Source organism: Thamnophis sirtalis, unplaced genomic scaffold (assembly GCF_051295495.1).
Source record: "Thamnophis sirtalis isolate CommonGarterSnake01/CBP01778 unplaced genomic scaffold, rThaSir2_p1.2 scaffold_15, whole genome shotgun sequence".
Taxonomy (NCBI): Eukaryota; Metazoa; Chordata; class Lepidosauria; order Squamata; family Natricidae; genus Thamnophis; species Thamnophis sirtalis.
In genome coordinates this window covers 22,905,783-22,933,133 of record NW_028261395.1, presented here as the reverse complement: position 1 = coordinate 22,933,133, position 27,351 = coordinate 22,905,783, and the positions used below count along the sequence as shown (strand labels likewise).

General features: G+C 49.2%; 2 protein-coding genes across 3 annotated transcripts in view; one reads left to right on the top strand and one right to left on the bottom strand.

Moving 5' to 3' along the window:
* The window catches only part of RTKN2 (rhotekin 2), a 34,260-nt gene extending 24,770 nt beyond the window's left edge, over positions 1 to 9,490 (bottom strand). For both annotated transcript variants that reach the window (XM_087702030.1, XM_087702029.1), the window contains exons 1-5: positions 9,464 to 9,490; positions 9,049 to 9,230; positions 7,377 to 7,435; positions 5,529 to 5,582; positions 3,982 to 3,993 (exon numbers count right to left, since the gene is read on the bottom strand). In XM_087702030.1, the coding sequence (XP_087558156.1) occupies positions 3,982 to 3,993; positions 5,529 to 5,582; positions 7,377 to 7,435; positions 9,049 to 9,230; positions 9,464 to 9,472 (316 nt within the window). In that variant the 5' untranslated portion in view covers positions 9,473 to 9,490. The remainder of the gene's footprint in view (positions 1 to 3,981; positions 3,994 to 5,528; positions 5,583 to 7,376; positions 7,436 to 9,048; positions 9,231 to 9,463) is intronic.
* Positions 9,491 to 13,671: 4,181 nt separating this feature from the next.
* Positions 13,672 to 27,150, top strand: ZNF365 (zinc finger protein 365). Its single transcript, XM_087701894.1, has 5 exons — positions 13,672 to 13,776; positions 14,952 to 15,680; positions 18,872 to 19,052; positions 22,036 to 22,073; positions 22,681 to 27,150. Exons 2-5 carry the CDS (start codon positions 14,965 to 14,967, stop codon positions 22,934 to 22,936), a joined length of 1,191 nt encoding a protein of 396 aa, XP_087558020.1. The 5' UTR covers positions 13,672 to 13,776; positions 14,952 to 14,964; the 3' UTR covers positions 22,937 to 27,150.
* The last annotated feature ends 201 nt before the right edge of the window (positions 27,151 to 27,351 follow it).

Genomic DNA, 27,351 nt, shown 5'->3' with positions numbered 1-27,351 from the left:
TCTTGTATATTAATGGGTGACTGGAATGGCGTGATCGACACCAAAAGAGATAAGAAGACAGCTCGCCCGAACACCAAATTTCGAGCTAAGTTACCCAAACCCTTTTTTGACATGCTGGACGACTTTGAATTGCGAGACGCTTGGCGCGAGAGGCATGCAGAAGAATATGACTTTACCTTTTTTTCCAATAGACATCAATCTCTTTCAAGGATTGATTTTATACTAATTACAAATGATTTACTTTGTAGGGTGAAGAAGACAAAGATTATGGCGAGAGTTCTTTCAGACCATAATCCAGTCTGGATGGAATTGGGAAGGGTAGCCCAGGCAAGAAGGTCCTGGAGGTTGAATGAAAACTTATTTAGATATGAAAAGTATGTTAATGATTGTAAAAAATTGCTATCGGAATATTTTGTCTTCAATATGAACAAGGGTACATCTTTGGAATATGTATGGGATGCAAGCAAAGCGTATATGAGAGGAGTATTAATGAATATAAATAAAATACATAGATACAAACAAGGGCAAAAACGAAAAGAATTGGAAGAGGAAATTAAAGGGAAAGAGTCAGAATTAACATGAATCCGGGAGATACAAAGATTAGGGAAACAATTGCTATATTAAAATCTCAGTTTGATATGCTGATCTCTGACCAGGTAGCTACTAGTTTATTATATGCTAAACATAATACTTTCTGCAATGCAAATAAACCCGGTAGGTGGTTGGCTTATCAGATTAGAAAAAAAAGGAAAGCTCGAAATGTATCCAAATTGTGTCACAGAGGGAAGGAAGTGTTTCAACAGGAAGAGATTCAAAAGGTATTTCGGGAATTTTTTACAGAGTTGTATAAAGGGGATAAAATCAAGGACGGAGATATAGACAAATACCTAGATAAAGAGAAAATCCCCCTAGTCAGAGAAGAACATAGGCATAAGCTGAACCAACCTATAACCTCTGGTGAAATTTTGCAGGCAATTAAACAATTAAAGTTAGGGAAAGCACCAGGCACAGATGGTTTAACAGCTGTTTATTATAAATATCTACAGTTAGAAATGGTAGAACCCCTCAGAGAATTATTCAATAAAATTCAATCGGGAGGGAAAGTGCCTCCCTCGTGGAAGACTGCGTTCATATCGTTGATACCCAAAGAAGATCAAGACCTTACCCAACCAAAAAATTACAGACCTATTTCATTACTTAATATAGATTATAAAATTTTTACTAAAATATTAGCAAATAGGCTAATGGGGGTAACTCAGCAACTGATACATACCGATCAAACTGGTTTTATACAGGGCAGACAGATGAAGGATAACGTTAGATTAATCATCAACGCTTTAGAATACCTGGGAAAGAACAATCAAATCCCGGCCGCATTCATATTTTTGGATGCGGAGAAAGCCTTTGATCGAGTTAATTGGCAATTCCTGCTGAAGACATTGCAAAAAATGCAGATAGGAGATGGCTTTTTACGGTCAATTGGTGCAATATATCAGCAGCAAACAGCCCAGATCATTGTCAATGGAAGTCTGACAGACTCCTTTCAAATTGAAAAAGGTACAAGACAGGGCTGTCCTCTGTCCCCATTATTGTTTATTATAACTTTGGAAATACTGTTGAATAAGATACGGGGCCTGGGCGGTCTAAAAGGGATCAAAATTAGACAGCAAGAATATAGAGTTCGTGCATTTGCGGATGATCTGGTTATAATATTGGAACAACCGCAGGAATCTAGTAGGGTATTATTGAATACGATCAATCAATATGGTCAAGTCTCGGGATTTAAAATAAATCTAGGAAAAACCAAAATAATAGCTATAAATATGACTATCAAACAGAAGGAAGAACTGGGGGCGACGCTAAGATGTGAGGTAGTTAAAAAAGTTAAATATCTTGGAGTTAATATCTCAATTTCAAATGGGAAATTATACAAGTATAATTATGAATCACTTTGGCATAGTACACAGTTGGAGTTGAAAAGGTGGGAAAAACTGCATTTGTCCTTGCTGGGTAGAATAGCGGCAGTAAAAATGAACATTTTACCAAAATTTTTATTTCTTTTTCAAATGTTACCAATACTTAAAAGAGATGCGAATCTTTTAGAATGGCAGAAGGGTATCAACAAATTTGTGTGGGCAGGAAAGAAGCCGAGGGTAAAGATGAAAATAATGCAAGATGCACGTGAAAGAGGAGGATTGAAATTACCTAACTTAAAATTATACTATGACGCAGTGGCATTATCTGCAATTAGTGATTGGATTCATCTAACTAATGACAGAATTTTGAATATCGAGGGATATGATTTGTTATATGGTTGGCATGCTTACCTGTTATTTAACAAAAAAACGGATAAGAAATTTAAAAATCACATCTTAAGAAATGCTTTATTGCGGGTTTGGAAAAAATATCAACATAAACTAAATGATAAAGTGCCCATGTGGGCAATTCCTAGACATGCAATTGAAAATATGAATGTAGAACAAAAACACGATAGAACCACTTATAGACAACTTCTTATCTCAGAAAGAGGGGTGATGGAACTAAAATCTTTAGAGGTACTTAAAGAAGAGAAGGTAGTTCAAACGTGGTTTCAGTATGGTCAACTACAAGCTAGGTGGAAAACAGATCAAAAAACTGGCTTTGTAAAAGTTGAGGATAATTTGTTTAAACAAATAAGAGATCAAAGCTCAATGCATATAAAGAGGATATATAATGTATTAGTACAGATGGATTCTGAAACGGAACTGATTAAGGATTGTATGATAAAATGGGCTCAGAATGTCGAGGAACCAATAATGCTTGATACATGGGAAAGAATCTGGGTAAGAAATGTGAAATTTACACAAGCACAAAACTTGAGAGAAAATTTTTATAAGATGTTTTATAGATGGCACCTAGATCCTAAAAAGCTTGCCTCTATGTATCCAAATGTTCAACCTAAATGTTGGAGATGTGGTTCTTGTGATGCTACATATTTTCATATATGGTGGACATGTCGTAATGTTAAGGCATTTTGGATAAAAATATGGTGGATCCTGCAAAACATCTTTAAAAGAAGGATAAAATTTACCCCCCAGCTGTTTTTACTGGGTATATGCATTGATTTTACAGTAGCAGAGACTAATTTGATCCTGTATTTAATAACGGCAGCAAGACTCTTGGTGGCGCAGTATTGGAAGAAGAAAGATTTACCCACAATTCAAGAATGGACTTTGAAAGTTATGAACTTAGCCGAAATGGCCAAAATCTCAGCATATCTCAAAGAACATTCAAACGAGAGATACAAAAGAGACTGGAAAAAGTGGATTGATTACATAAAAAGTAAATATGGGACTAAAAAACTCCAGATAGCTTATGCTTAGTATCAGTAATAATTTAAATTGTTTAAAATTTGGGTAACAGTAAGAAGCTGAGTTCAATGTAGAGATATTTCAGACTGTGATTGTTCAAAAATTATACCATGTATGGTCTTTGGGAAGTCGGGGGGAGGGAAGGGAGGTGGGGATTTAGGGGGAGGGGGGAGGGGGGAAATACAATATGTGTTAAATTCCATGATTGTATTTGTATACTGTGGCTTTTCAATGTTAGTGCGAAAATAGTACAAACCGAATATACTGGAAGGTAATAGATACCGAAGGAAAGAGTCGAGTGAAAGAAGAAGGAGGGTGGAGAGGGTGAGAGAGAGGAGGAGGAGAAGGGAGGGAGGGAATGGAGAGGGAGTGATAGGGTTAGAAAGAAGGGGAGGGGAAGTAGGCGTAGAGGGGTGTGTGAGAAGGAAGAATGAAAGTTGGAGGGGGTTGAAAGAGGGTGTATGGCAGGCCAAGGTGGTATACTGGGTTTGTATTGTAGAGGGCATTTTCTATATAAGTGAGGGCCGTGTTTATTATTCAATGTTATATGCCCTGATCAAGCACAGTGAATATGTGATTGTATAGAATGAAAACATAATAAAATATACATTGGAAAAGCAAAAAACCGAGTAACGTTCAGTTCCTGCAAGGGGGGAAAAAGGCAGAACACTACAAAATAATGTGTTGTGTCACACACTGTACAGCAGCATAGCTGGCTGGAGAATTCTGGGAGTTGGAGTCCACAAGTCTTAAAGTTGCCAAGTTTGAAGACTTCTGCTGTACAGTATGTAACTACTTATTTATGGGATTTACTGACTGCTTCAATCCAGGGTGGATTTTATTTAAATCAAGTCGATTTAAATCACAATTTAAATTACTAGTAAAAAGGCTTGATTTAAATAACTCGATTTAAACTGTCATCTCTGTCCCGCAGTGGCTCCTCCTCTGACCCGCTGTTGACTAACCGACAGTCCCAATATTGCAGAATATACAGCCTCATGCTACATAACTAAGCTCCATTTCATGCTGAATAAACTAAATTATTAATGCATCTTAAATAGACAACTATCTTTAAATAGATTTCTACTGCAAAAGCATTTTTTAAAAATAAATTTGATTTTAAAAACATCTGATTTAAATTTCAAAAATCCAATTTAATTTTTTTTTTTAAAAAGCATCATCGATTTTTATCCACCCTGCTTCAATCTTAGGGAAGTCACACATTGTACAGGGAATGAAGTGCAGTAATAAAATAAAAGTGTGCAAAGAAGAAACAATGTAACCAGTAACTGGTTCGATGTCCTTAATGTTTATACAACTTAGCAAATCTCTCAAGTTTACAAATAAACTTTAAATAGCTCAGAAATTCAGGGATTCTGACCATACATTACGTCTGAAAGTTCAAACTCTTGAAATCAACTTTGTCACAAAGCAATTAATTAAAACACAGAGAGAGAAACTGCACCAACATTATGAATACAGAATGGGGAATTGGAGTATTTGGCTGTGTGAGTATCTCTGAACTTACAGAAACACAAAGTTAAGCCACACGGTGGCGCAGTGGTTAGAGTGCAGTACTGCAGGCTACTTCTGCTGACTACCGGCTGACTGCAATTTGGCAGTTCGAATCTCAACAGACTCAAGGTTGACTCAGCTTTCCATCCTTCCCAAGATCATAAAATGAGGGCCCAGATTGTTGGGGGCAAGATGCTGACTCTGTAAGCCGCTTAGAGAGGGCTGTGAAGTGGTATAGAACTCTAAGTGCTGTTGTTTTTGCTATAAATCCATCCGTGGGGAGGGGAAGGTTGCAAAAACAGACCAGGGCTAATCTCAGAGGCCTAGCCAGCATCTCTTCCAGCTACTGCACTAACAGCAGACAAACTTTCAGTGGTTTTACCTGCCAAGTATATTTTCTGTCTCTGAGAGTTCAGCCAAACACATGGAAGGACTCACTTCTGTCACTACACGCTTTTCTGAAGAGCACATGTTCAAAAGCAAAAGGTTCTCATCAGCCGATTTCAGACAGCTACAATTCACAAGCTCAGCTATAAACTGACACTTAAAGACCTTGACTGTGAGAATAAATGCTGGATGATGCTTTGCATTGAATCAGCACTGATGAAAAGCTTCAGCTTGGCTAAAGAGGTTGCATTACCGCCCAAAAATAAACATACGTACTGTCTTTGCTGTTGAAATGATCCGAGTTTTTCCACATCAACGGAATTCGTAGATCTAAAACAAAGAGAGAAAAAATAAGTCCGTTGCACTCCTAACACAATCCAAAAATTCAGAATAAATTCTATTTTCTACTTTTTCTAGAAATGTTCTCTCTCGACATTCAGTGTTAATTCAGTGTTAATAATGCTGGCTGGGGAATTCTGGGAGTTGCAATCCACAAATCTTGGCACAAATTGCCAAGTTTGGAGATCTATGGCTTACTGCCATGAGCTGTGGTGGCGCAGTGGTTAGAATGCAGTATTGCAGGTTACTTCTGCTGCCTGCTGCCTGCCTGCAATTTGGCAGTTCAAATCTCACCGACTCCAGGTTGACTGGAGTCCTTACCATCCTTCTGAAGTCAGTAAAATGAGGACCCAGATTACTGGGGACAAGATGCTGACTCTATAAACCGCTTAGAAAGGGCTGAAAAGTGGTATATAAGTAAGTGATATTGCTATGAGGTTAGGTGCAAGTAGCATTTGGAAATCAAGTCTTCTGTTTTGGTTTTTCAGCTCACTGACATTATACCAAAGTGATTCCCTCTCTACACTGAGACTGGAAGCAAATTTTTGCTTCCTTTCTACTCAAATTGGCACTGAAAATGTAAAACTATACTTTTTACAAGAGAATCGCAGAATTTGCATAGGTGCAAAAACCTTTTAAATGTTAAGGTAATGGAGGAATTTACCCTCCAAGCCAAGTCTCATCAGAGCCAAGGAGATGAAACTGGAGCTGGCATTTAAGTGGGAAAAGGCATCAGTGTGAGCTACCAGCCAGATCAGCATAGTTTACAGCTACAGTCCTCAAGTTATGAATGGAATGGAGCCTGCCCATTTCATGCATAACCTGAGGATTCGTGGGAATGAATCAAGTGCGCATGAGGTATTTTGGGGTGGGGAAGACCTACTTCAGACCACTCAAGGCCTCCCCTGACCCACAGATACCTCATTCTCCCTATCTTGGGATCCCCACAATTCCTTCCTCCCCCATCCTTCTGCATGTGGTGGCTTATTTTGTGAAGATCTGTCTCCTCTCCAGGCTGTATATTTGCTTGCTTCCTCCTTTCTCATCTGCAAGCAGCTTGAAGAAGTTCTTCGGTGATTAAAAGGAGGCACTGAAGCCTGCGTGTGGCCCTCCAGTCCCCCTTTCCCACCTCCAGAGCCCTTTTTCAAGCCGTTTGGTGGTGAAAAATGCAGACCAGAAGTGAGCACTTGAAAAGGGCTCTGGAGGCCATAAAAGAGGCCTAGAGACCTGCACACAGCCTTCCATACCTCCTTTTCATCACTGAGGCCTTCTTCAAGCCATTTACACACATTTCCGGTCCGCATTTTTTGCTGCCGAACCAGTTGATAGGAGTGATAGAGGTGGGTGAATGTTGCAGAGCCTCTCCAGTCATTCGTAAGAGCAAACAACTGCTGTGGTGCTGCAAGATTCATAATAAGAGCTGAGGTGGCGCAGTGGTTAGAGTGCGATACTGCAGCCACTTCAGCTGACTGTTAGCTGCAGTTCGGCGGTTCAAATCTCACCGACTCAGGGTTGACTCAGCCTTCCATCCTTCCGAGGTGGGTAAAATGAGGACCCAGACTGTGGGGGCAATTTGCTGACTCTGTAAACCGCTTAGAGAGGGCTGAAAGCCCTATGAAGCAGTATATAAGTCTAACTGCTATTGCTATTGCTATTTCGGGGCCCATTCATAAATGCTAGGGGGCGTTTATCACGTAACTTCCAACATTCGCTAAGGGAACGCTCGTAACCCAGGGATTACCTGTATTGTGTTCTCCAGTTGCAGACAACAGAAAACAAACATACCTGAAATGCCAACCTTCCCTCTACAGGCTGCACGATCTTTAGCTGCAACATCTGAACCTCTAACAAAAGAAATAAAAAACACTAATTAGAAAGAAAAAAAGGTCATCATTTCCTCTTCTCTTCCAAGGTAACCCCATCAGTAATCAAATAAATGGATACCACTAATAATTTAAAGTTAAACCTTTTAGGGATTTAAAGCCACCTACATTCTTGCATTCATTAAAACTCAGGTGATCCTGAGAACACAAATAAACTTCCAGGTGCTTCATGGACCCTCTAAAAGGATGCAAACGACCAGATGTCTGTAAGGAATATAAATCCTTCCATTCCCCACTATCTTATCAGAGTTGAAGAAGCTTCCTGGATGAGAAGCGAAACATCTTCAAAAGAAAAAAAACAGGAAAGTCCAGTTGCCTCCTAAAAAAGCAACTTTGGGACAACCCTGGCCTGGATGAGGCAGAATCTCTACAGACTAATAGACGGAGAACTTCAGGAAGGACACTATCCAACCCTCAAACTAAGGGCTTGTGATAGTATGAGCTTTGGCCAGCAGATGGCGCCAACCCATCATTTGTAACACGGAAATGGGAAGAGACAGATTGCAAATATTGAGTAGCCAAGGGGCCTCTTGCTCATTGTTACCTTTATCTCACACTCTCTTACTTGATTGTGGCTGATTGCCGCATTGGGTCTTGATAGGGTCAGTTGAGAAATCTACGAAGTTACTCTTGCCACACGGACAACCACGAGGCTGGCCTAAATCAAGGAATAATCTGCAGCCCCTCCAATGCTGCTCCTGTCGCAAATCTTCCTTTCAATCTCTTTGTTTTTAAAAGCTTCACTACTTTGTGCTTTATCCCGGTTACAAAGTGTCCACCAAGGAAGGAAGCTGGGATAAAAGCCCAAGAGGGTCATGTGGCTTAAGAGGAGGGAGCCTCTGTCAAAGGCAGGCGGGAAGGGGAGCAGAGAAAAGGCCAAGGAGGGGGGAAGGCAGGGCCTGGCAGACCATCTGGCGCAATCCAGACTGGGATGGCTGGAGATGAATGGGAGAGCAGAAACTTTCCAGGACCATGAAGGTGTGTGTGTGTGTGTTGACTGGGAGAGCATACATTTTCCAAGAGTGTCAAGGTGTAAGCCTGTGTGAGTGTGTGTGTGTGTGTGTTTTGACTGGAAGAGTAGAAACTTTCCAGGACCATGAAGAGATGTGTGTGTGTGTAGGTGGGTGGGTGAGTTGACTGGAAGAGCAGAAACTTTCCAGGACCATGAAGGTGTGTGTATATGAGTGTGCGCGCACGCATGTGTGTGCATGATTTTCTGCTACACCGGGGCGCAAAAGCATTGTGGTGTAGTTTGTGTGTGTGTGTGTGTGTGTGTGTGTGTGTGTGTGTGTGTGGGTGGGTGGGTGGGTGGGTGTCATTTTCCGCTCCACCAAGCACCAGAAGCTGCCGCTGCCCTGCTTCCCTCTTGCCTCAGGGCATCTGTCGAAGAGCTCCGGGGCCCCGGAAGTGGGAGTGGGGATGCTCGGCAGCTCCCCATCGATCCCTTCCAGAACTGGCCTTTCAGGCAGCGTCGTCCGCAGCCCGCAGGGGAAGCGGCCTCACAGGAAGCGCTTCCCAAAGACTTTCGCCCCCTCTCCTTCCCCACCCGCCGGCCGTGGTGGGTTCTCGCTCACCGTCCCTCCGCCGCCGCGGCCTCCTCCTCGCTCGGCCGCCGGAGATGGGCGCGGAGGCCCCGCAGGCGTCCGTGGCAGAGGGCCAGCGCCTTGGCGGCGCGCAGGGCTTGGTCCCGGCTGGTGCTGGCGGCCAGCAGTTTGCGGAGCCCGTCGCGCATCCGCGTCTCCATCTCCAGCTGCTCCTGGTGAAGCGAAGGAAGCGTCAGCGCAAGAGGGCATCCCGACGACCGGCTGACACGCGTCTCGCGTCCCCGTCACCCGCAAGAGGTCGTCGGCAAGGGGCTTCGGGAACACATCTGACGCCGCCCGTCCTTCTCCTCTCGAGGAGGCGGGAGGGACGTTTTCGGAGGTTCCTCTCGAAGCCCCGGCCGCTTGCCTCCCGCTCCCCCCCCCCCAAGCGCCCCGCCGCTCTCACCGCCGCCATGGCCGCCTTCGCTTTTCCCGCCGCGGCCGCTCCCCAAGCCCCGCCCTTCTCCGCCGCTAACCCCCGGAGGCCGGCTTGCGCTTCTACTCCGGCTCTCTTTGCGATCGCCCGGTGGCCTCTTTTCCCTCCTTCTACCTGGCTTGGCTTCTCCCGTCCCCACCCACCCCCCGCTGCTCCCATTGTGCACGTCGCGTGTCCGGATCTCTTGTGCTTCCTTACAAGGGAAAAGGAAGCGCGAGGTTGGAGCCAAAGCCGGATTTCTTTCGCAGCAGGAGGTTGGACTAGATCAAGGGTAGTCAACCTTTTTATACCTACCGCCCACTTTTGTATCTCTGTTAGTAGTAAAATTTTCTAACCGCCCACCGGTTCCACAGTAATGGTGATTTATAAAGTAGGGAAGTAATTTTACTTTATAAAATTTATAAAGCAGAGTTACAGCAAACCCCTACCACCCACCATGGAAGCTGGAACTCCCACTAGTGGGCGGTAGGGACCAGGTTGACTACCACTGGACTAGATGATCTCCAAGGTACCTTCTAATTCTGTCAATCTGTTAAATGGTATAAGGGCTCCTGAGCAAGCAGGGGATTGGACTAGATGACCTCCAAGGTCCCTTCCAATTCTTTTTGTCTGTTAAATGGCATAAGGGCTCGTGTGTAGCAGGGGGTTGGACTGGATGACCTCCAAGAACCCTTTCAACTCTGTTAATCTGAATGGGCAAATGGAACAGCCCCTGGAAGGGGCCTCCAAACAAGAGAGCAAATGGAGGAAAGACACCCAAAGGGGAATGAATTGGCCAAATAAGCCAATTCATTCAGATTAGCAGAGTTGGAAGGGGCCTTGTCCAACCCCCTGCTTAAGCAGGAAACCTTATGCCCATGATGACGAACATATGGCACGTGTGTCACAAGTGGCATGCAGAGCCCTCTCTGCAGGCACATGAGCCATCGCTCCAGCTCAGCTCCACCGTGTATGCGCCTTGCGCCAGCCACTTGGTTTTGGGATCTCTGCCAGGCATGCGCAGGGGGTGGGGTGCATGTGGAAGATGTGCATGCATACATGGGGGGTCGTGGGTCATGGGGTTGTGTGTGTATGCACAGGAGCGGGGCGCACACGGGGTCATGTGCACATGCGTGGGGGTGTGGGCCGCATGGGGGTTGCACATGCATTGCATTATGGCTGCACACGGACGCACACGTTTGGCATGCAGCGACGAAAAAGTTAGCCATCACTGCCGTGTAACAGATTAACAGAGTTGAAGGGACCTTGCAGGTCATCTAGTCCAACCCCCTGCCTAAGCAGAAGGCCTTATACCATTTAACAGATTAACAGAGTTGTAAGGGACCTTGCAGGTCATCTAGTCCAACCCTCCACCCAAGCAGGAGACCCTACACCATTTCTGACAGATGGCAGTCCAGTCTCTTCTTGAAAGCCTCTAGTGATGAACCTCCCATAACTTCTGTTCAATGGGTTGACTGTTCTCGAAGCCCAAAATGGTGGGCACAATGCCACATGGAAATTTAGGCTCAGCAGGGCAGCTTGGTTGGGGCCTGCGAGGCTTGAGATGCCCCACAAAACCCAGAAGAGTTTTATGTGCTTCTCCAGCTGTGAGAAGAGTGACTCGGGGGGGGGGGAGAGACAGGGAGAGACTGGATCACACATTGCACTTCACCCATTGTGAAGCCTCCCCAGGTTTGTTATGCATTTTGTCCCCCGAGCAACCCCTGTGTGAAAGAGGAGATGTCCTTCTCCCTCCGCTCCTTCTAACAAATTGCAAAAGCGGCAGAGGTGGGGAGCTCAAGTTGTGAAGTAGACGAAACCCAACCACAACCAGCGGCCCATGAATGCTGTTTCCTGCACATCATGCTTTGGGCAAATTCTGGCAAATCCCAGCAATAAACCCCTTTGCTTGCCATGGATCATATGAGTGGTTGCTCTGTGTGGCCACTGGCGCCCCTGGGACTGACCTGCTGGTTCTGCCTACGCTAGACTGGCCTAATGGTGGGCCACCTCCCGGTTGCCTTGGGAACGAAGGAGGCCTTTTCTCCCCTCTGCTCAAAAGAAACAGGCTCTTGGTGCAGAGCCAGCCAAGAAGTGGGGTGAGCAAGGGGGGTCTTTTGCCCCACGGGGGGTTTATTGCTCCCTGGGACCCCTAAGCAAGACTCCCACCCTGAGATCAGTGCTGCTCTATGCAGATGGCGCCTTTATAGGAAGAGTTTGTGCACAACTTTGGGCGGATAAAGATCGCAATCAACCCTTTGCTGTTTCTCAGCTTGTCCTACAGATTAACAGAATTGGAAGGGATCTTGTCGGTCATCTAGTCCAACCCCCCTTGCCCAAGCAGAAGACCCTACACCCATGATGGTGAACTTATAGCAAGTTGCCACAGGTGGCACAGAGCCTTTTCTTAGGGCAAGCGAGGTGTTGCCTTGTCAGCTCCAGTGTGCATGCGCACGATGGCCAGCTTATTTCGGCCTCCGTTTTTGGCCATTTTTTGCCCTCCAGAAGCTTTCCTGAAGCACCTAGAGGAAGAAAAATGGCCCTATGGGCAACCCAGAAATTCGAGATCCGGTTTGCGCATTGCACCATTTTTCACCCTTCAGAGGGGAGGCTTCAGGAGGGTGAAAAATGGCTGAAAATGAAGGACAAAAAATTTTCTCCGGAGGGGGAAAAACAGCCCAACATGCTAACCGGAAGTCCTTTCCTAAACTTCTAAGTTGTCCGTAGGGCTGTTTTTCTCCTTCAGGAGGCTTCCCTGAAAGTCGGAAAACAGGCCATTTCCCCGTCTCAGGAGGACCTGCAGGGGGGAGGGGAGGCTGTTTTCACGCTCCCCAGGCTCCCCAAAAGCCCTGGGAGCCTGTGGAGGGCAAGAAACAGGTCCACCGTACCATCACACACCAAAAGCTGGGCGGGGTGGTTGTGCAATCATGTATGGGTGGAGGGCACACGGGCACAACCCCCTCATGCTCCTCCTGCTTTTGGCACGCCATCACTGCCCAACACCATTTCTGACAGATGGCAGCCCAGTCTCTTCTTGAAAGCTTACAGTGATGAAGCTCCCACAACTTCCGAAGTCAACTTCTGTTCCATGGGTGGATTGTTCTCACTGTCAGGAAATTTCTCTTTATTTGTAGGTTGAATCTCTTCTTGTTCAGTTTCCACCCATTGTTCCTTGTCTGGCGTTCTGGTGCTTTGGAAAATAGCTTGACCCCCTTCCTCTCTGTGGCAGCCCCTCAAATATTGGAACACTACTATCATGTCTCTTTACTAGACTGGCCATGGCCAGTTCCCGCAACCGTTCTTCAGCTGTAATTGGAACCTGTAGACTTTTGCTTTGCTCACAGCCCAACCAAAGTCCTTTCTGTCACATAATGCCATATTGTGGTTTTGTGTGTTCGGGTCAAATCAAATCAAACCTTTATTGGCAATGCACAACATGTGTACAATGAAATTGCGTCTCCTGGTGCAGCTCCCTGCCCCCACCCAAAAAACCCAGAATATATCTCAATAACAATGAAAAAAGAAATCCATAAACCCAAATAAGTACTTAACTAGCACACATTCCTATGTATATAAGATTATATTACAGCGGTATAAACATGTTGTATGTTATGCTGGGTATGTAACCTGCCCCAAAGATGCATCACTGTGGTTTCTGCCCTGCCTTGGACACACACACTCTCTCTCTTTCTTCCTCTCTCCTTCTTTCTCACTCTATTTTTTCTCTCCCTCTCCCTCTTTTCCTTTCTCTCTCTCCCTCTCCCTCTTTTTCTCTCTCCCCTCTCTTCCTCCCTCCCTCTTTTTCTCTCTCCCTCTTTTCCTCTCTCTGTCTCCCTCCCTCTTTCTCCCTCTTCCTCCTTCTCTCCCTCCCTTTCTCCCTCTCTCACCCTCCCTCTTTCTCCTTCTTTTTCTCTCTCTCTCCTGGCTGCTGCTTCGGTGATGGTTTTGGGGGTTAGAGAAGAGGCCAGAGGTCGCCTGCGGAGCATCCCGCATCCCACGAGGCCCCGGGAAGGCGAGCCCTCCCTTCCCATCCTGGTTGGTTTGGGGAGCAAAAGGCAAATCCCGGAGCCTTGGAACTGCTCGGCCCTGGCGTCGCTCTCTCTTCCCGCCACCGCGGGCGGGAACGACTCGGGAGCGCGTCCGTCCGCCGTGATTTACGACGCTGCTGAAAACGGTTCTCCCCGCAGCCTGGGCTGAGCGGCGCAGGAGGCGCGGCTGGAGCGCGGCGGAGGTTGCCCAGAGGGAGGGAGGCGGGCAGGGGCAGCCGCGCCGGGACTGCAGCAGCAGCCGCCGCCGCTTCGGAGGTGAGTGATGAGCGCGGGGGCACCCGGACCGGCCTGCGGGAGGCGAAGGCGGCGGCCGGCACTGACCCACCGCAGCGGGCAACTTCCCCAGCGGGCAGCCCGGCTTTGGAGGGCGGGGAGCGGCTGACGGAAGAGCCGCACTCCCAGCACGGGATGCCGCCGGCATGAACCTGACGTCATCCGAGGGGCTTGGTGGAAAGCTTGTCCCGGGAGCCTCCTCCCCCTTCGGTCCCGGGGAGAGGGGACGCCTCGAGGGCATCTGGCGGCCCCTTCCTTCGCGGGCTCGACGTGGCCCCAGGGGCCTGCCGGGAAACGGGGGTGGGAGCTGGGCGGCCTTCTTAAGGCAGGGGATTTGTGGGAGAGACCCCCGCAAAAGGCCGGCTTTCCTCCGCATCGGCATCCCTCTTGCAGCCCCGGGGTCCGACGGGGCCGCTCTTGCTAAAGCAGGGCCAGGAGGGCCGCCTCCCCGAGGCTGGTTTGGCCGGAGGGGGTTGAGCAACCGCCGCCCCGCCTCCCCCTCCCCACTTTTTACTCTAAAGGCCTAAAGAGGCTTCTTAATCTTAAGCCTCCCCCCCCCACGCCCCCTCCTGCAATAGGGAGCGTGTTCTCCGGGCGACTCGGGAGGGGATCCCCGCCGCTGGCTCCAGCCCAGGGGGAGACCGCTTCTCCCCCCGGAGAAGGACGTACCGGGCTGTTGCTCCCCTCCCAAAGAGGGGCTTTGCCCCCCCCCCCGTGAAGCCTTAGTGCCCTTTGGAAATCCCTTTTCCTCCAAATGTGTGTGTGTGTCCCCATCACCCCCCAACCCGGACCCTCATCCTACACAAGCCCCCCCCCTCCTGGCCCAACAGGAGAGACTCCCCCCAGAGCTGAATCCAGAGTGGTCCAGTCCCAAAGCAGCCCCTCCTTCCATCCCTCCCCCAACTGGGTCCTTGTACCCAGGTCTCACCTGTGAGACCGAAGGAATTACACCTGATGGAGTGCTGACCTACCTGCCCTTTGCCTGGATGCAGGTGAGTCGTGTGAATTGGCGTCCCTCAGGAGGTCTCTCCTGCCCGCTCTCTGAAGCCGGCAAAACTGTGCCCTGGCCCGGTGATGGGTTCTGTAGTCTCCAGAAAGTTTCCTGGCCAAGAAGACCCTTGCTGACCTCTCCTTTCTTCCCCTCCCCTGACCACTAGGATTGGGAAAGGAATGCAACAGAAGGCCTTTGAGGACAGCAAATCCACGTGGCAGGAATCACTGGACCATGCCGGTGGGGCCCGCATGCCCTTTCGCTGCCCCCGGTGTGGGGACCACGCCCGGTTCAGAAGCTTGTCCTCCCTGAGGGCCCACCTGGAGTACAGCCACGCTTTCGAAGACAGAAGCCTCCGGCCCCAAGGTGGCCTCTTCTCGCCCCTCAAGGGGGGGCGGGGCTCCTCCTCCCACCCCCAGGCACAGGGGACTTTCCAGGATGGGGGCCGCAGCGTCCTGAAGCCACGGCTCTCCTACCTGAACTTCTGCGAGCCAGAAGACCCTCTGCCCAGGAGACCCCTGGCGGGAGAGGCAGAATGGCCGGCCGACCTGGGGTCCGGTCACTCCTCGGCCGACTTGGCCTGGGACCCTGCCTGGAAGGTCGTGGACTCCAGCGCTTCCTTTGAGGCCCACGTGCGGGAAAAGTTCAACCACATGGTGGAAGCCGTAGACAAGACCATCGAGAGACGGATCGACAACCTCTCACGGGAGCTATCCCGAAAGACGGCTGAGCTCCTGGAGGTCCGGGCAGCCTTTGTGCAGCTCTCGCAGAAGAAGCAGGAGGTGCAGCGGCGTGAGAGGGCCCTGAACCGGCAGGTGGATGTGGCGGTGGAGATGATTGCGGTGCTGCAGCAGCGGCTCACCGAGTCCGAGGAGGAGCTGCACCGCAAAGAGGAGTAAGTCGGGAATGAGGAGGAACCCCAGTCCGAGAGGGGAGTGACCTTCCTCCTCCCACCTAGCCACACTTTGACCCTGCTGCTAGAGAGGGGTGATTGGGGAGGGGATCAGGTGGGGAAAGTCCAGAAATATGCCAGCTCTTGGCTTTCCACTGACTGAAAGGCCATAGATGTCCCAGCTTTGTTGTAAGCCACCCGGAGTCCTCCGGGATTGGGCGGCCTATAAATTTAATAAATAAAATGAAATGAAATGATGGGCCAGGTTAGGCTGGTAGTGTTGTGGCCAACAGCAGCAAGTGGAGCTGGCAGCAGATTCAGACAGTGAGGAGGTTGGGGAGGAACATGGGCCAGTCCTGGAATCGGGGGAAGGCTCTGATGAGGGTTCTGTGTTGGAGACAGAGAGGGGGGCAGAGCCGTCTGACAGTTCTCAGTTGCCTTCAGTCAGACATCAGTGAGGCAGACAAACAGCTGGAGCCTGTTCCTAGTGCACGCATGTGCAGAGTTGCCAGACAAAGGGAACAGCTAAGGAATAGGGGTCGACTTGGGAGTAAGGCCACAGATGGACGATGAATGGTCCCTCCCAGAGGAAATAAAAGAGGGGCAAAAGGGGAGTGGAGTTTGCAGTGGGCAATTAGTTCGCTTAATTGCTGAGACTTCTTGTGATGTTTTACAACTATCAGCCTGGCAGCTCTCCAAGCCAGATAAGGTCTGTTGATTGTAAATCCTCCCTTGAAAGACTTTGCTGGATGTGAATGAGCAGAATTCCCAGTGAATTAATAAAAAGGTGTTTTGTCGGGACCCAGAGTTTGCTTCATGCTCTTGGGAAGCTGCGGTCAGAACAGGTAGCCTGTTCTCAGAATCCTCAGCCAAGGGTGGGGGAAAAACCTTTCTCAAGGGAGCAATTGCACAGTTCCCTGTTTTCATTTGCTTAGTTACCTGCTTTGCGTCAAGTCTCACCTTCGGGTCTGTCCTTGGCAACAGATTCCTCGGGCGCTCCAGCTCTTCTCTTAAAGGCTCATGTGCAGCTGGGAGGCCTTGCAGGCAGGTCCCCAAATGAAATGCAGCCATGTTCGATCTGGTTTAAAATATGTAAGGTGGAAATTGGAATGGGAAGGAAGCCAGAACGGAAAGCTTTTTAAGGACTTTCTCTGGCTCAGCCATGAGGAGGGGTCTCCCAATTCTCCCATTACTGGAAGGGCGCAGAAGGCCTGGACTGAGGGGGTCTTTGGGGAGGGGCTCAGTCATTGAGATTTGGTTTCTGCAGCCAATCAAACACTCTGTGTGCTTTGCATGTCCCCCCGCCCCTTCAATCAAATGAGGAGGAGAAAGCAAAGGCAAAGTATGGCCAAGTTTTAGGCCCGTGATAGCAAACCGTGGCTCACAAGCCCTCTCTGTGGGCATGCGAGCCGTCGCCCCAGCTCAGCTCTACCACGCATATGTGTGTACTTTCTGCTGTCCAGCTGATTTTTTGGTCTCTGCCACACATGCGCAGGGGATGGGTGCATGCGTGAGACACATGCACATTCATGGTCGGGAGGAGCATGGGTGTGTGTGGCTGGGTCCCCCCACAGGGCTCGTGTTTGGTCCAAGGAGGCTGCAGGGAGGGCTACTAGGTCCAAAACAAGGCATGAAAGGAGCAAACCCTCCCGCGTGCCCCCATTTTTGGTTCCAGGGGGTTGCAGGGGGCCCTATTAGGCCCCAAAAGGGGTATGTGTGTGTCAGGCAGTGGTGGGATTCAGCCGGTTCGCACCTATCCAGGAGAACCGGTTGTTAACTTTCTAAGCAGTTTAGAAAACCAGTTGTTGGAAGAAACCTCCTTTTGTTTTTCCCCACTTTCTAGGACTAATCCTGTAAGGAAGGCAGGAAGGAAACATTATGGTGTTGCTTCTAGCCTATTGCTCTGCTTACAGAAACTGCCTCTCCAGTTAACCCTTATTACATTGTCACAGCTAAGGTGAAGTGCCCATCGAGCTGAGTGATGTTGAGTTGGCCATGCCCACCTGGTCACATGACCACCAAGCCCTGCCTACCCATCTAGTCATTAGGGCAGAGAACCAGTTGTTAAATAATTTGAATCCCACCACTGGTGTCAGGCATGCATTGCATTATGGGTACAGGTGCGCAGGTGCGGCACACAATGACAAAAAGCTCAGCTATCACAGTTTTAGTCTATAACAGAAGGGTGGGGGGAGGGGCACAGACCTCCCCTCCAGTGGGAGAATATTCCAGAGCAGAGAAGGTTTTGCCCAAAGGCTGCCCTTCACTCTGCCCACAGTTCCTCCCCCAAGATTTACAGGAAGTTAAAAAGTGCCGTGCAGTGGGGCCGCCCCACTCTTTCCCCAGGGATCTCCGGGGTGGGGTGGGGGGTGTTGTCCCAAACTGGTCACAAGAACCTTGGAAGTGCGGCTTCTTGTGCCTGTACCTGGGGGATTTCCCTCTTTGGTGCTGGGTCCACCATCCCTGCATTTCCCTCCTCTGCTCAGCTGGGACCAACAGCCTGGGAGGAAACCCCAAAAGGAGGCACCCCTTCGCTCCCTGGCTCCACTTGAAGTTCTGCTGCAGCCAGGGTGGATTTGATTTAAATCAAGTCGATTTAAATCACCATTTAAGTCAAGTTGGTTTAAATCACGATTTAAACTAAGTCAATTTCAATCCAGTCAATTTAAATCACAATTTAAATCAAGTCGATTTAAATCACGATTTAAATTAAGTCGACTTAAATCAAGTTGATTTAAATCAAATCAATTTAAATCAGAATTTAAATCAAGTCAATTTAAATCGCAATTTAAATCATAGTTTAAATCACTATTTAAATCATGATTTAAATCACTATTTAAATCATGATTTAAATCACTAGTAAAAGGAATTGATTTAAATCATAATTTTTAAAGAGCATAATTTTTAAAGTCATCTCTGTCCCGCAGTGGCCTTCCTGGAGTGCCAGGCGTTGCCTCTTCCTTCCTGACTCTTTTCCTCCCTCCAGGGAGAAGGATCTCAATGAGAAGCGAAACTTGTTTTGTTGCCAGACATCATACATTGCCCCAGCCTGTCCCACTGCTGATCCTGGATCCTTGGTGGCTTGGCATCTGAGGTGGGCTGTGGGTGGGCCAGGTGGGCAATGCTGCTTCTGCTGCTCAGCGGGTGCCACTGCTCTGTGCGGTCCCAGCACAGCTGCCTTATTGCCCTTGCAGGGAGGTTGTGACCTTTAATCATTTCCTGGAGGAAGCAGCCGAGAAGGAGGTCCGTGGGAAAGCCCGGCTGGAGCGCTTCATCGAGAACCTGCTGCAGCGGGTCGACCAGGCGGAAAAGCAGCTGGAGAAGTACCAGCATCAGCATCTGCTGGGCAGCACCGGAGACCTCAGCCAACATCTGGTGAGCGGACACTCCGAAGGGAAGAGAAGCCTGCTCGTCTCCAAATCCTGGCCTTACAAGAGTCCTCCGTGGCTTCCCAATGTACTTGGCAGAGAGGCCATTCCCTCTCTGGGACCACCTAGGACAGTGTTGGCAAACATTTTTGGCACTGAGTGCCAAAACTGGAACGCAAGAACATTTTCGGCATTGAGCGCCAAAACAGATGCACACCTGAAACCAAAAAAGCAGATGATTTTCTGGTTTCTGGTGCGGATGCACGCACAAAGACCAACTGTCCACTGCCCATGCGCCGGCTCCGCCTTGCCTTTCAGGGGTACTCGCGTCTCCCTGTCCACCCCTCTGGTCCCCGTCGGGTTGGTGGGGTATAACCACTGATGACCCAGTTCCGCAGTGTCGGACGGGTAGAGAAACTTGGGTGGGGAATGCTGCCTTCCTCCGCTGGAAAGCAGGAGCACTTTCCCAGCCTCGGAACAAGCCAACGCAACCCCCTCCCCTCTCCCACCACTTCTGCCAAGGGAGCAGGACTACCTCCTGAGCGCAGTGCCACTTACTGCAACTGCTTCCCAGGTGGCGCGTCTCCCGGGCAGTGGCTCGTCTGCTTTCTGGCACTCTTACACTCGGGAAGACAAGGTGGCTGGTGCGCCTGAACCCAGAAGAGCAATGGGTGATGGCTCCCTGTGCCTGGAGAGATGGTTCTGGGTGCCATAGGTTCGCCCTCATGGATCTAGGACCCTCATTTCCTCCCTTTGAAGGTCCCCGGAGTGGGTGTGGCTCAGGGGTGGGTTTCTCGCCCCGTTCCAACCGGTTCGGTCGAAACGGGGCCGGCGGCGTCCTCGTGCACGCGCACGGTGCACGCATGCGTACTAGCGTCTGTGCGATGCTTCATCTGCTCCTGGAGGATTGCACAGGCGCTGTATGCGTCCTGCGCATGCGTGGAAGTGCAGAACTCGTCAAAACCGGGTAAGGAGCGCGGGCGGGTGGGCCCTTCGCCGTTCCCGGAAGTTACTTACTTCCGGGTTCGCCGACCAACCGGTTGAAACCCACCCCTGGTGTGGCTGCTGCTAGCGGCCGCATCTAACTCAATGTAGTTGGTGACCAGAGGCAAGTGTGGCCTCCGTGATGTGGCTGGACCCACATTTAAAGAGATGGAAATGCCCACCTATATTCCTGGAGGAAAAGATTTTCCACTGGCGGCACTTTGAATACAGGCAAAATGTGTGCAGTTAGTGTGTGTGTGTGTTTGTGTATGTGTGTGTCTGCAAGAAGTGATCATCCTTCTAGTTTCCTTCAAGATTTTTGGAAAAAACCTCCTTCAAAGCAGCTGAAGCCTTTTCAAGCAAACTGTTGTTGTTAGTCACAATGTCATGTCCGACCCTTTGTGACCCCATGGACAATGTTCCTCCAGGCCTTCCTGTCCTCTACCATCCCCTGGAGTCCATTTAAACTCACGCCTACTGCTTCGGTGACTCCATCCAGCCACCTCATTCTCTGCTGTCCCCTTCTTCTTTTGCCCTCAATCTTTCCCAACATTAAATTCTTCTCCAGTGAGTCTTTCCTTCTCATTAGGTGGCCAAAGTTTGAGTTTGCTCTTCAGGATCTGGCCTTCTAAAGAGCAGTCAGGGTTGATCTCCTCTAGGACTGACCGGTTTGATCGCCATGTAGTCCAAGTGACTCGCAGGAGTCTTCTCCAGCACCAGAGTTCAAAGGCCTCCATTCTTTGGCGCTCAGCCTTTCTTATGGTCCAACTTTCACAGCCATACATTGCAACTGGGAAAACCAAAGCCTTGACGAGACGCCCTTTTGTTGGCAGAGTGATGTCTCTGCTTCTTACTATGCTGTCTAGATTTGCTATAGCTTTCCTCCCCAGGACCAAGCAAACTAAATCGCCCTAAGCAAAGTGCAGGATAGATTGCTTGTGGGTTCGAGTTCTGCTGCAAATGGGCCGGGTGCTGCTAAATGTCAGCCCTGCCCCAAATGTGGGCTTCTAGGTAAAAACGATCCTTAACTCCAATGATAAAGGAATTATTTATTAGAAGTCAAGTGAATTTGCAGTAGCGTAAAGCCAGAACTCAAGAGTTCGGGCCAGGCTTTTGCCACTTAAATTCCCTCTCTGGCTCCCTTCCTCCCCATTTTTGGGGGGGTCTTTCCGTTGTCCAATCAAATCTAAAAGAGATGTTTTGGAAGCAGTCGCTCTACGTGTTGGCATTCCTCTCCCAGGGAAACGACCTCGGTCAGGTTCTCACAGTTCAGTTTCATTTTCCCCCAGGCCAGGGGTCAGCAACCTTAAACACTCAAAGAGCACACGATAGCACGCACACTTGTGGTTTTAGCACCCGAGGTGAAAAAGGTTCGCCATCACTGTCCTAGGGTGCCGTCCTTTTTCCTCTACCTGTCCTAACTGAAATCCCTATAATTGTGGAGGTGACCAGCGCTAGGGAGCCGCAGCAGAGGGATGAAAGAGCCACATGCGGCTCCCGAGCTGCAGGTCGCCTGCCCTCTGTCCGAGGCCCTCTCCCTCCCTTCCAGCCTCCCCCCTGGGTTCATGGCAGACTGGCAATGCGGTGGCAGTTAATTTGTTCAGGCAGTGCAGGAATCACCCACGAAAAGTGGGGACATGGTGAAGGTTCTGGAGCCATTGCGTGAAATAAGGAAGAAAATCTCTTACCGAAACAGAATTTATGAGGATGGCAACAGGCAAAGACGCTCACCAGCCTGCAACCAGGCCAGGCTGGAGAACATTCCAGAAGGGGATTATGGAGTCCTGAACAGAGATTGTTTGCTCCGATGGTCCCATGGTGGCAAATTTCAATCGAAGTATTCTTGGTTGATTAATGTTGACCATGCTGTGTCATCTGGAAATAAACCCCATTGATCTCAGCAGAATTTGCACCTGTATGCAAGAAACGCAGGATCGCAATAATCAATAAATAATGATTCATTTAGTATTGGTTCAGGTCAGTCTAATAATCTCTTCCTTTTTTAGTTTGCAGATTTGTCGTCTTTCAAGAAAGCCAGATGTCTGTATGTATGGCCTCCCTTCCCTTTCCTATGGGTGGGTGGGTGCCTGAGCTTGGGCGGCTAAAACTACATTTTCTGTTTCTGGATTACCTTTGCCAGATCTGACACTCATATTCATTCGCTCTCTCGCTCTCTCCCTTCTCCCCCTCTTTCTCCCTTTCATTTTCTCTCTTGTATTCTCCCTCCCACTCCCCCTCTTTTTCCCTCTCCCTTTCTCCCTCTTTTCCTCTCTCTCTTTTGCCCTCTCTCTCCCTTCCCCTCTGCCTCTATCTCTTCCTCACTTTCTCTTTCTCCCTCCCTCTCCCCTTCTCTCTTTTTTTCTCTCCCTTTCTCTCACTTCCTCTCCCTCTTTTGCCTCCTCTTTCTGCCTCCCATTCTCTCTTTCCTTCACTTTCTTTCTCCCTCTTTGACTCTACCTCTTCCTCTCTTTCTCCCTCCTTCTCTCCCTTTCTCTTTCTCTCTCATTCGCTCCCTCTCTCTCCTTTTCTTTCTCCCTCTTCCCGTCCTCTCTCTCTCTTAATCTCTCTTTCTTCCTCTTTTTCTCTCCCCCTCCCTGGCTCTCCCTCCCTTTCTCTCCCTCTCCCCCCCCCTTTCTCCTTCCCACTTACAGCTGGGAGTATCCACACAGTTCCAGTAGCCCCCCTGACCCCAAATCTCATTCGCTTCAGAAAGGGCGGCTCTTCCTGAAGAAAGCCAAGGACGAGAGACTCGCAGGCGGCCCTCACCCTGTCAAGTGGTTGTATGAACCCGCGGAAGGCGGCCGGGACATTGGGAGGCCCCAGAAGAAGGCGGAAGCAGCCAACAACATCGCCCGAAAGGTGAACGCGAAATCCAAAATCGGCAAAAAGAGCAAACCTGTTTACTGAGGCACCCATATATCCCTGCGGTACGCACGCACGCGTGTGTGGATGTGTGTGTGTGTAGCTAGAGAGATCGATATATCTACGTATATTCTAACATAATTCGCTTTTGAACCAGAAGCTGGAGATTCCCCAGAAGGTCCCTCTGGAGCTCTGCTGAGGTTGGCCTGGAAGGACCGTGGCAATTCCAGGGTGCAGCGTCTGCACATTGAAGGGGAAATAATTAGGGGGACTGGCTTCCCGAAAGCTGCTCATAGCCAACCATCATCCTCATGTCTTTCCCTACTCGTTTGGGCAAGGCCTTGATATATTTAAGAGATAACCGAGATTGCATATGTAAATGGCCTCATTTCCATGTGACTTTGAATGAATGGCTTATTTTCAGCAGCTGATTTCAGCTGAAGTTCAAAACCAACTGGGAGCCTTTCCATTTGCTCCCAAGCTTGTTCCTGCGGTTACCCAGAATATCACAGTGAGATACTTTGGTAAGCCATCTCAACGTAGCTCCTTTTCCTGCAATCCATCTGGAAGAATCCATTCGGCCTGGCACCCTGAACATTTGCTTTTCATTGTTGTGAGGGGTGAGGGCTGGGCAGGGGTGGGTCCAAGCAATGTTGCCCCTAACCCCTTCCCAGCTCCATCGATTCGCCATGACTGGTGTCTGTGAGACCCACGTCGACACACCTTTGTGTGTTGCATGTTGTTGAGATGCTCCCCTGTCGCTCCTTGCAGCACCGAGGCTATGCGAAAGGGAAGTGCGTAATACATTGTCTATGGAGGGTTCCTGAAATCTTCCCCCTAGTTGTCAAAGTTTTGGAAGCTCCTCGCATGGGGCTGTTCTGGCCTAGGCTTCCCCAGCAGCACAAAGCTGAGTCCTCATCCCGGTAAACCCCTTTTATTTAATTTACAGTGAATTTCTCTCCAGCAAAGTCTTTCCACTCCCACAGTCTTTTGAGATAGTTCACAATTACCGTCCTTTATCAGGCTTGGAGAGTCACCAGGATGATATCTTTCAGACACTGCAATACTTGGCAAGAATGCAGGAATGAACTAATTGTTTCCTGCAAAAAACCCTCTTCTTTTATTTCCTTTGGGAGGGGCCATTCACCAACCACCTGTGGCCTTACTCCCAAGTTGACCCTTGTTCCTTAGCTGTTCCCTTCATCTGACAACTCTGCGCATGCGCACACTGGGAACAGGCTCCAGCTGTTCTTCTGCCTCACTGATGTCTGACTCTGAAGGCAGCTAATAACTATCATACGGCTCTGGTCCCCTCTCTGCCTGCAACACAGAGCCCCCATCAAAGCCTTCCCCAGACTCCAGGACTGGCCCATCTTCCTCCCCAATCTCCTCACTGTCCAAATATGCTGCTAGCTCTGCAGGCTACTGGTGAGCCACAACAGGGGCTTCCACATTCTCACACATGAGAGTTGGCTGTTCTTGCATGGGGAGGCTCTGAGGAACGATGGATAAACTCTCCCAAGACTTTTAACAACATACAATTGTCGGTTGATTGCACTGTTATAATGCCATTGCTCAGAGAGCCTCCTGCCGTGCGAAGGTCAAGCAGAAGGGTCTAGTTTGTCCACAGCTCTGCTTGCCTGGAGTGGAGGCAGGAGGGGCCTTGCTGTGCCTGATGGATTATAGACAAATCTTGGCACAGGGCAGTGATGGACACAGGGTGTTGGCCGCAGAAGCTGAGCCAGCAGCTGCCCATCCCTGTGTTAGGGTTCCGAATAGCATCCAAAAGCAAATCAGAGTCCAAGACAAAGGATTCCTCAAAGTTCCAATTTATTAAGAGAGCCATGTTGGCACATCTGGGAAAACCCGAATCTGAAAGCTTCCCGGTTTCCCCCACCCAGTTGAAAGTTCAAGATCTTGCGGCCACACCCACAAGCCCATCACATGGTCCAATCTTCTACTGCCACGCTGGCAGCTTCCACCCATCCAGTTCCAGTCAGGTGCAGAGACAAAGGATGACCTTGGCTTTCTAGAAAGAATTTTGTTATGGCTACATCACATCTAACTCCATACAATCCCTCCTCCCATTTTCCCATATTAGAAAAAGGCATAGTAGAATAATAGAAAGTGTGGCAGACCAAAGATCAAGAGAAATATGGCTGCAGACCTGACAGAAGGAAAGAAAGAAAGAAAAAAAGGAAGAAGGAAAGAAGGGAGAGAAATGAATCAGCCCAAGACATCAAAAATTCATTTTAATGCAGGGCTGAGAAACAGAGGAGTCTTCTATTTCTCTCCATCCCATCCTTCTGCAGTGACCTCCCAGTGATTCCAGCAGTAGAAGCATTTTTGACCAAGCAAGGAAGCCTGCAGCAATGAGTTTCCCTCCACTTTGGATTGGGAGACAAGACCAAGGGACAGAAGCCACTTCCCCTGGTCTTCCCAGGAGGTTCTGACTTTGCCAAAGAAAGAACTGGGGTGGGATTTCACTGATGATGCCTTCCCTTCACCCATTGCATCTTCTCCGTTGCTCCGGGTGGCTGTCCTTGGGTGACGTTCACCTTCATGCCAAATTTACAGATGTTTTACCTTCTCTCCAGTACAAAAAATATATATTCCCCGAATACCCATCACTCCTTTTTATAAATGCTTCTGATAAAAGATGTAAAATGTCTTTATGTGAGGTGGTCCTGCGGTAAGCGTATTAAGCCTTGTGGATTGTTTTCCTTACAAGATTTAAATTTACTTGGGAGGGGGGGAACATTGGTAGGATTGTGGCAATAAAAACCAGGGTTTGCAATATATTTAAACAGGTGGGAAAACAAGCATTTGTAGCTGTAGGGATCGATCGATCTGTTAAAACATTGCTTCATTTTATAATGTCAAGGGATTTGGGGGGGGGGGCATATGTCCAGCTTCCTGTTTCAATTGATAGTTCTATCTTTGGAGCTGTTTCAAATAGACCCCAAATATCCCAGCTGTAGCTGGGCTCACACCTCTGACCTGCACAGATCTAGAGAACCATTAGATGGGGACATTGCATTGGAATTTCTGTATCTAGTTGCCTTCATCCACCCGTTGGCCAGCAGGTGGCAGCACCAGATCAAATGGCCCTGAAAACAAGTCTCACCCAGCCTCCAAAGACACCCCCCCCATCTGATGTTGGGGACCCCTCTGCCTGCTTTTATCCTAATTTCCTGGGGAAATTCCATTCCCATACTTAAGAAAGAGATCTGGCGCGATTCCTTGCCCCGCCAGTAGGTTGTAAAGCCAGCTACCCTGCGCGATGCTCCCTGTGTCTTCCCTTGGCTCCAACTAGCTCTGTGATGATGAACCTATGGCACGCATGCCTGAAGTGGCACGCAGAGCCATGTCACCTGCCATGCATGGCATCGCACATTCCTTTTCTGGGTTTCTGGCGCGCATTTGTGCGTGACGATCAGCTGGCCTTTGTGTGCGGCAGTGCCGGAAGCTGGAAAACCTGGTCTCCCATTTTTTGGCGTGAAGCCTGCGCCAGCTGATTGTCACATACACATCTGCTCCAGTAACCAGAAGGCTAGCTGGCCGGCACTCAGGTGCGTGCCAGAAACCAGAAGTTCATTTCCTGGTGTGTGCATGCCCCCTGGGCAGCTCCTCTTCCAGAGGATTCCAGAGGCAGCCCAGACGAGTGCTCGTGCACACACGCTCCCTTTTTGGCACTTGATGCCGAAAAGCTTCACCATCACTGAACTAGCTGGTAGCTTTCTGGATGTGGCCTCAGCAGCTGGCTGGGGTAGGAAAGGGGTCCCGAGGAGCTCCCCCTCCCCAGATTATCCCTGCACCGTTCCTTGGGGATTTCAGCTCAGAGCTGGGGAAGGCAGCCTTAGCAGAGGTGCTGGGCCTCTGGTTGGGGCCATGGAGGCTCATGAAGAGAGGCGGGGGTCTCTTTATACCAGTTGCTCCCAGGGCTTTGCAACACCAACTTTCATTCTGGGTTCTTTCTGAGCCCGGCTGGAGGGGCTACCTCTTTCCAGGAGGGTCTTGGCTGCTCCATCGTCCTCCCCCCCCACAAACAGGACTCGGTCCGTTTTCACCTCTCGCCTGCAGTTGCTGCTTCTCATGGCAGAAGACCGAGGGCCGGTCGTTTCCTTGCTATCCTCAAAAGCTGAATCAATCAGTTCCAAAGCAGTTGGAATGCACTGTAATGCCAAAAGAGAGAGAGGAAGAAATACATTTTAGATGACTATGAAAAAAAGTCTAATAAAGATTATATTTCTCAATTACATTGTCCTGCGTGGTCTTCTGGTTTTCACCAACCTAAAGAATCGCCTTTGGCTTCCGCAGTTCTCCGATCTCCATTGACCAGCGGGATGACCTGCACCCCCAGGCCGAGGATGGAGTTAGGTTGAACCTTTCTCAGGCCTCTCTTCCCTCTCAGCCTGGGAGGGGGTGCGGGTGGGTTCTGCATTTCCTGACCTGAACCG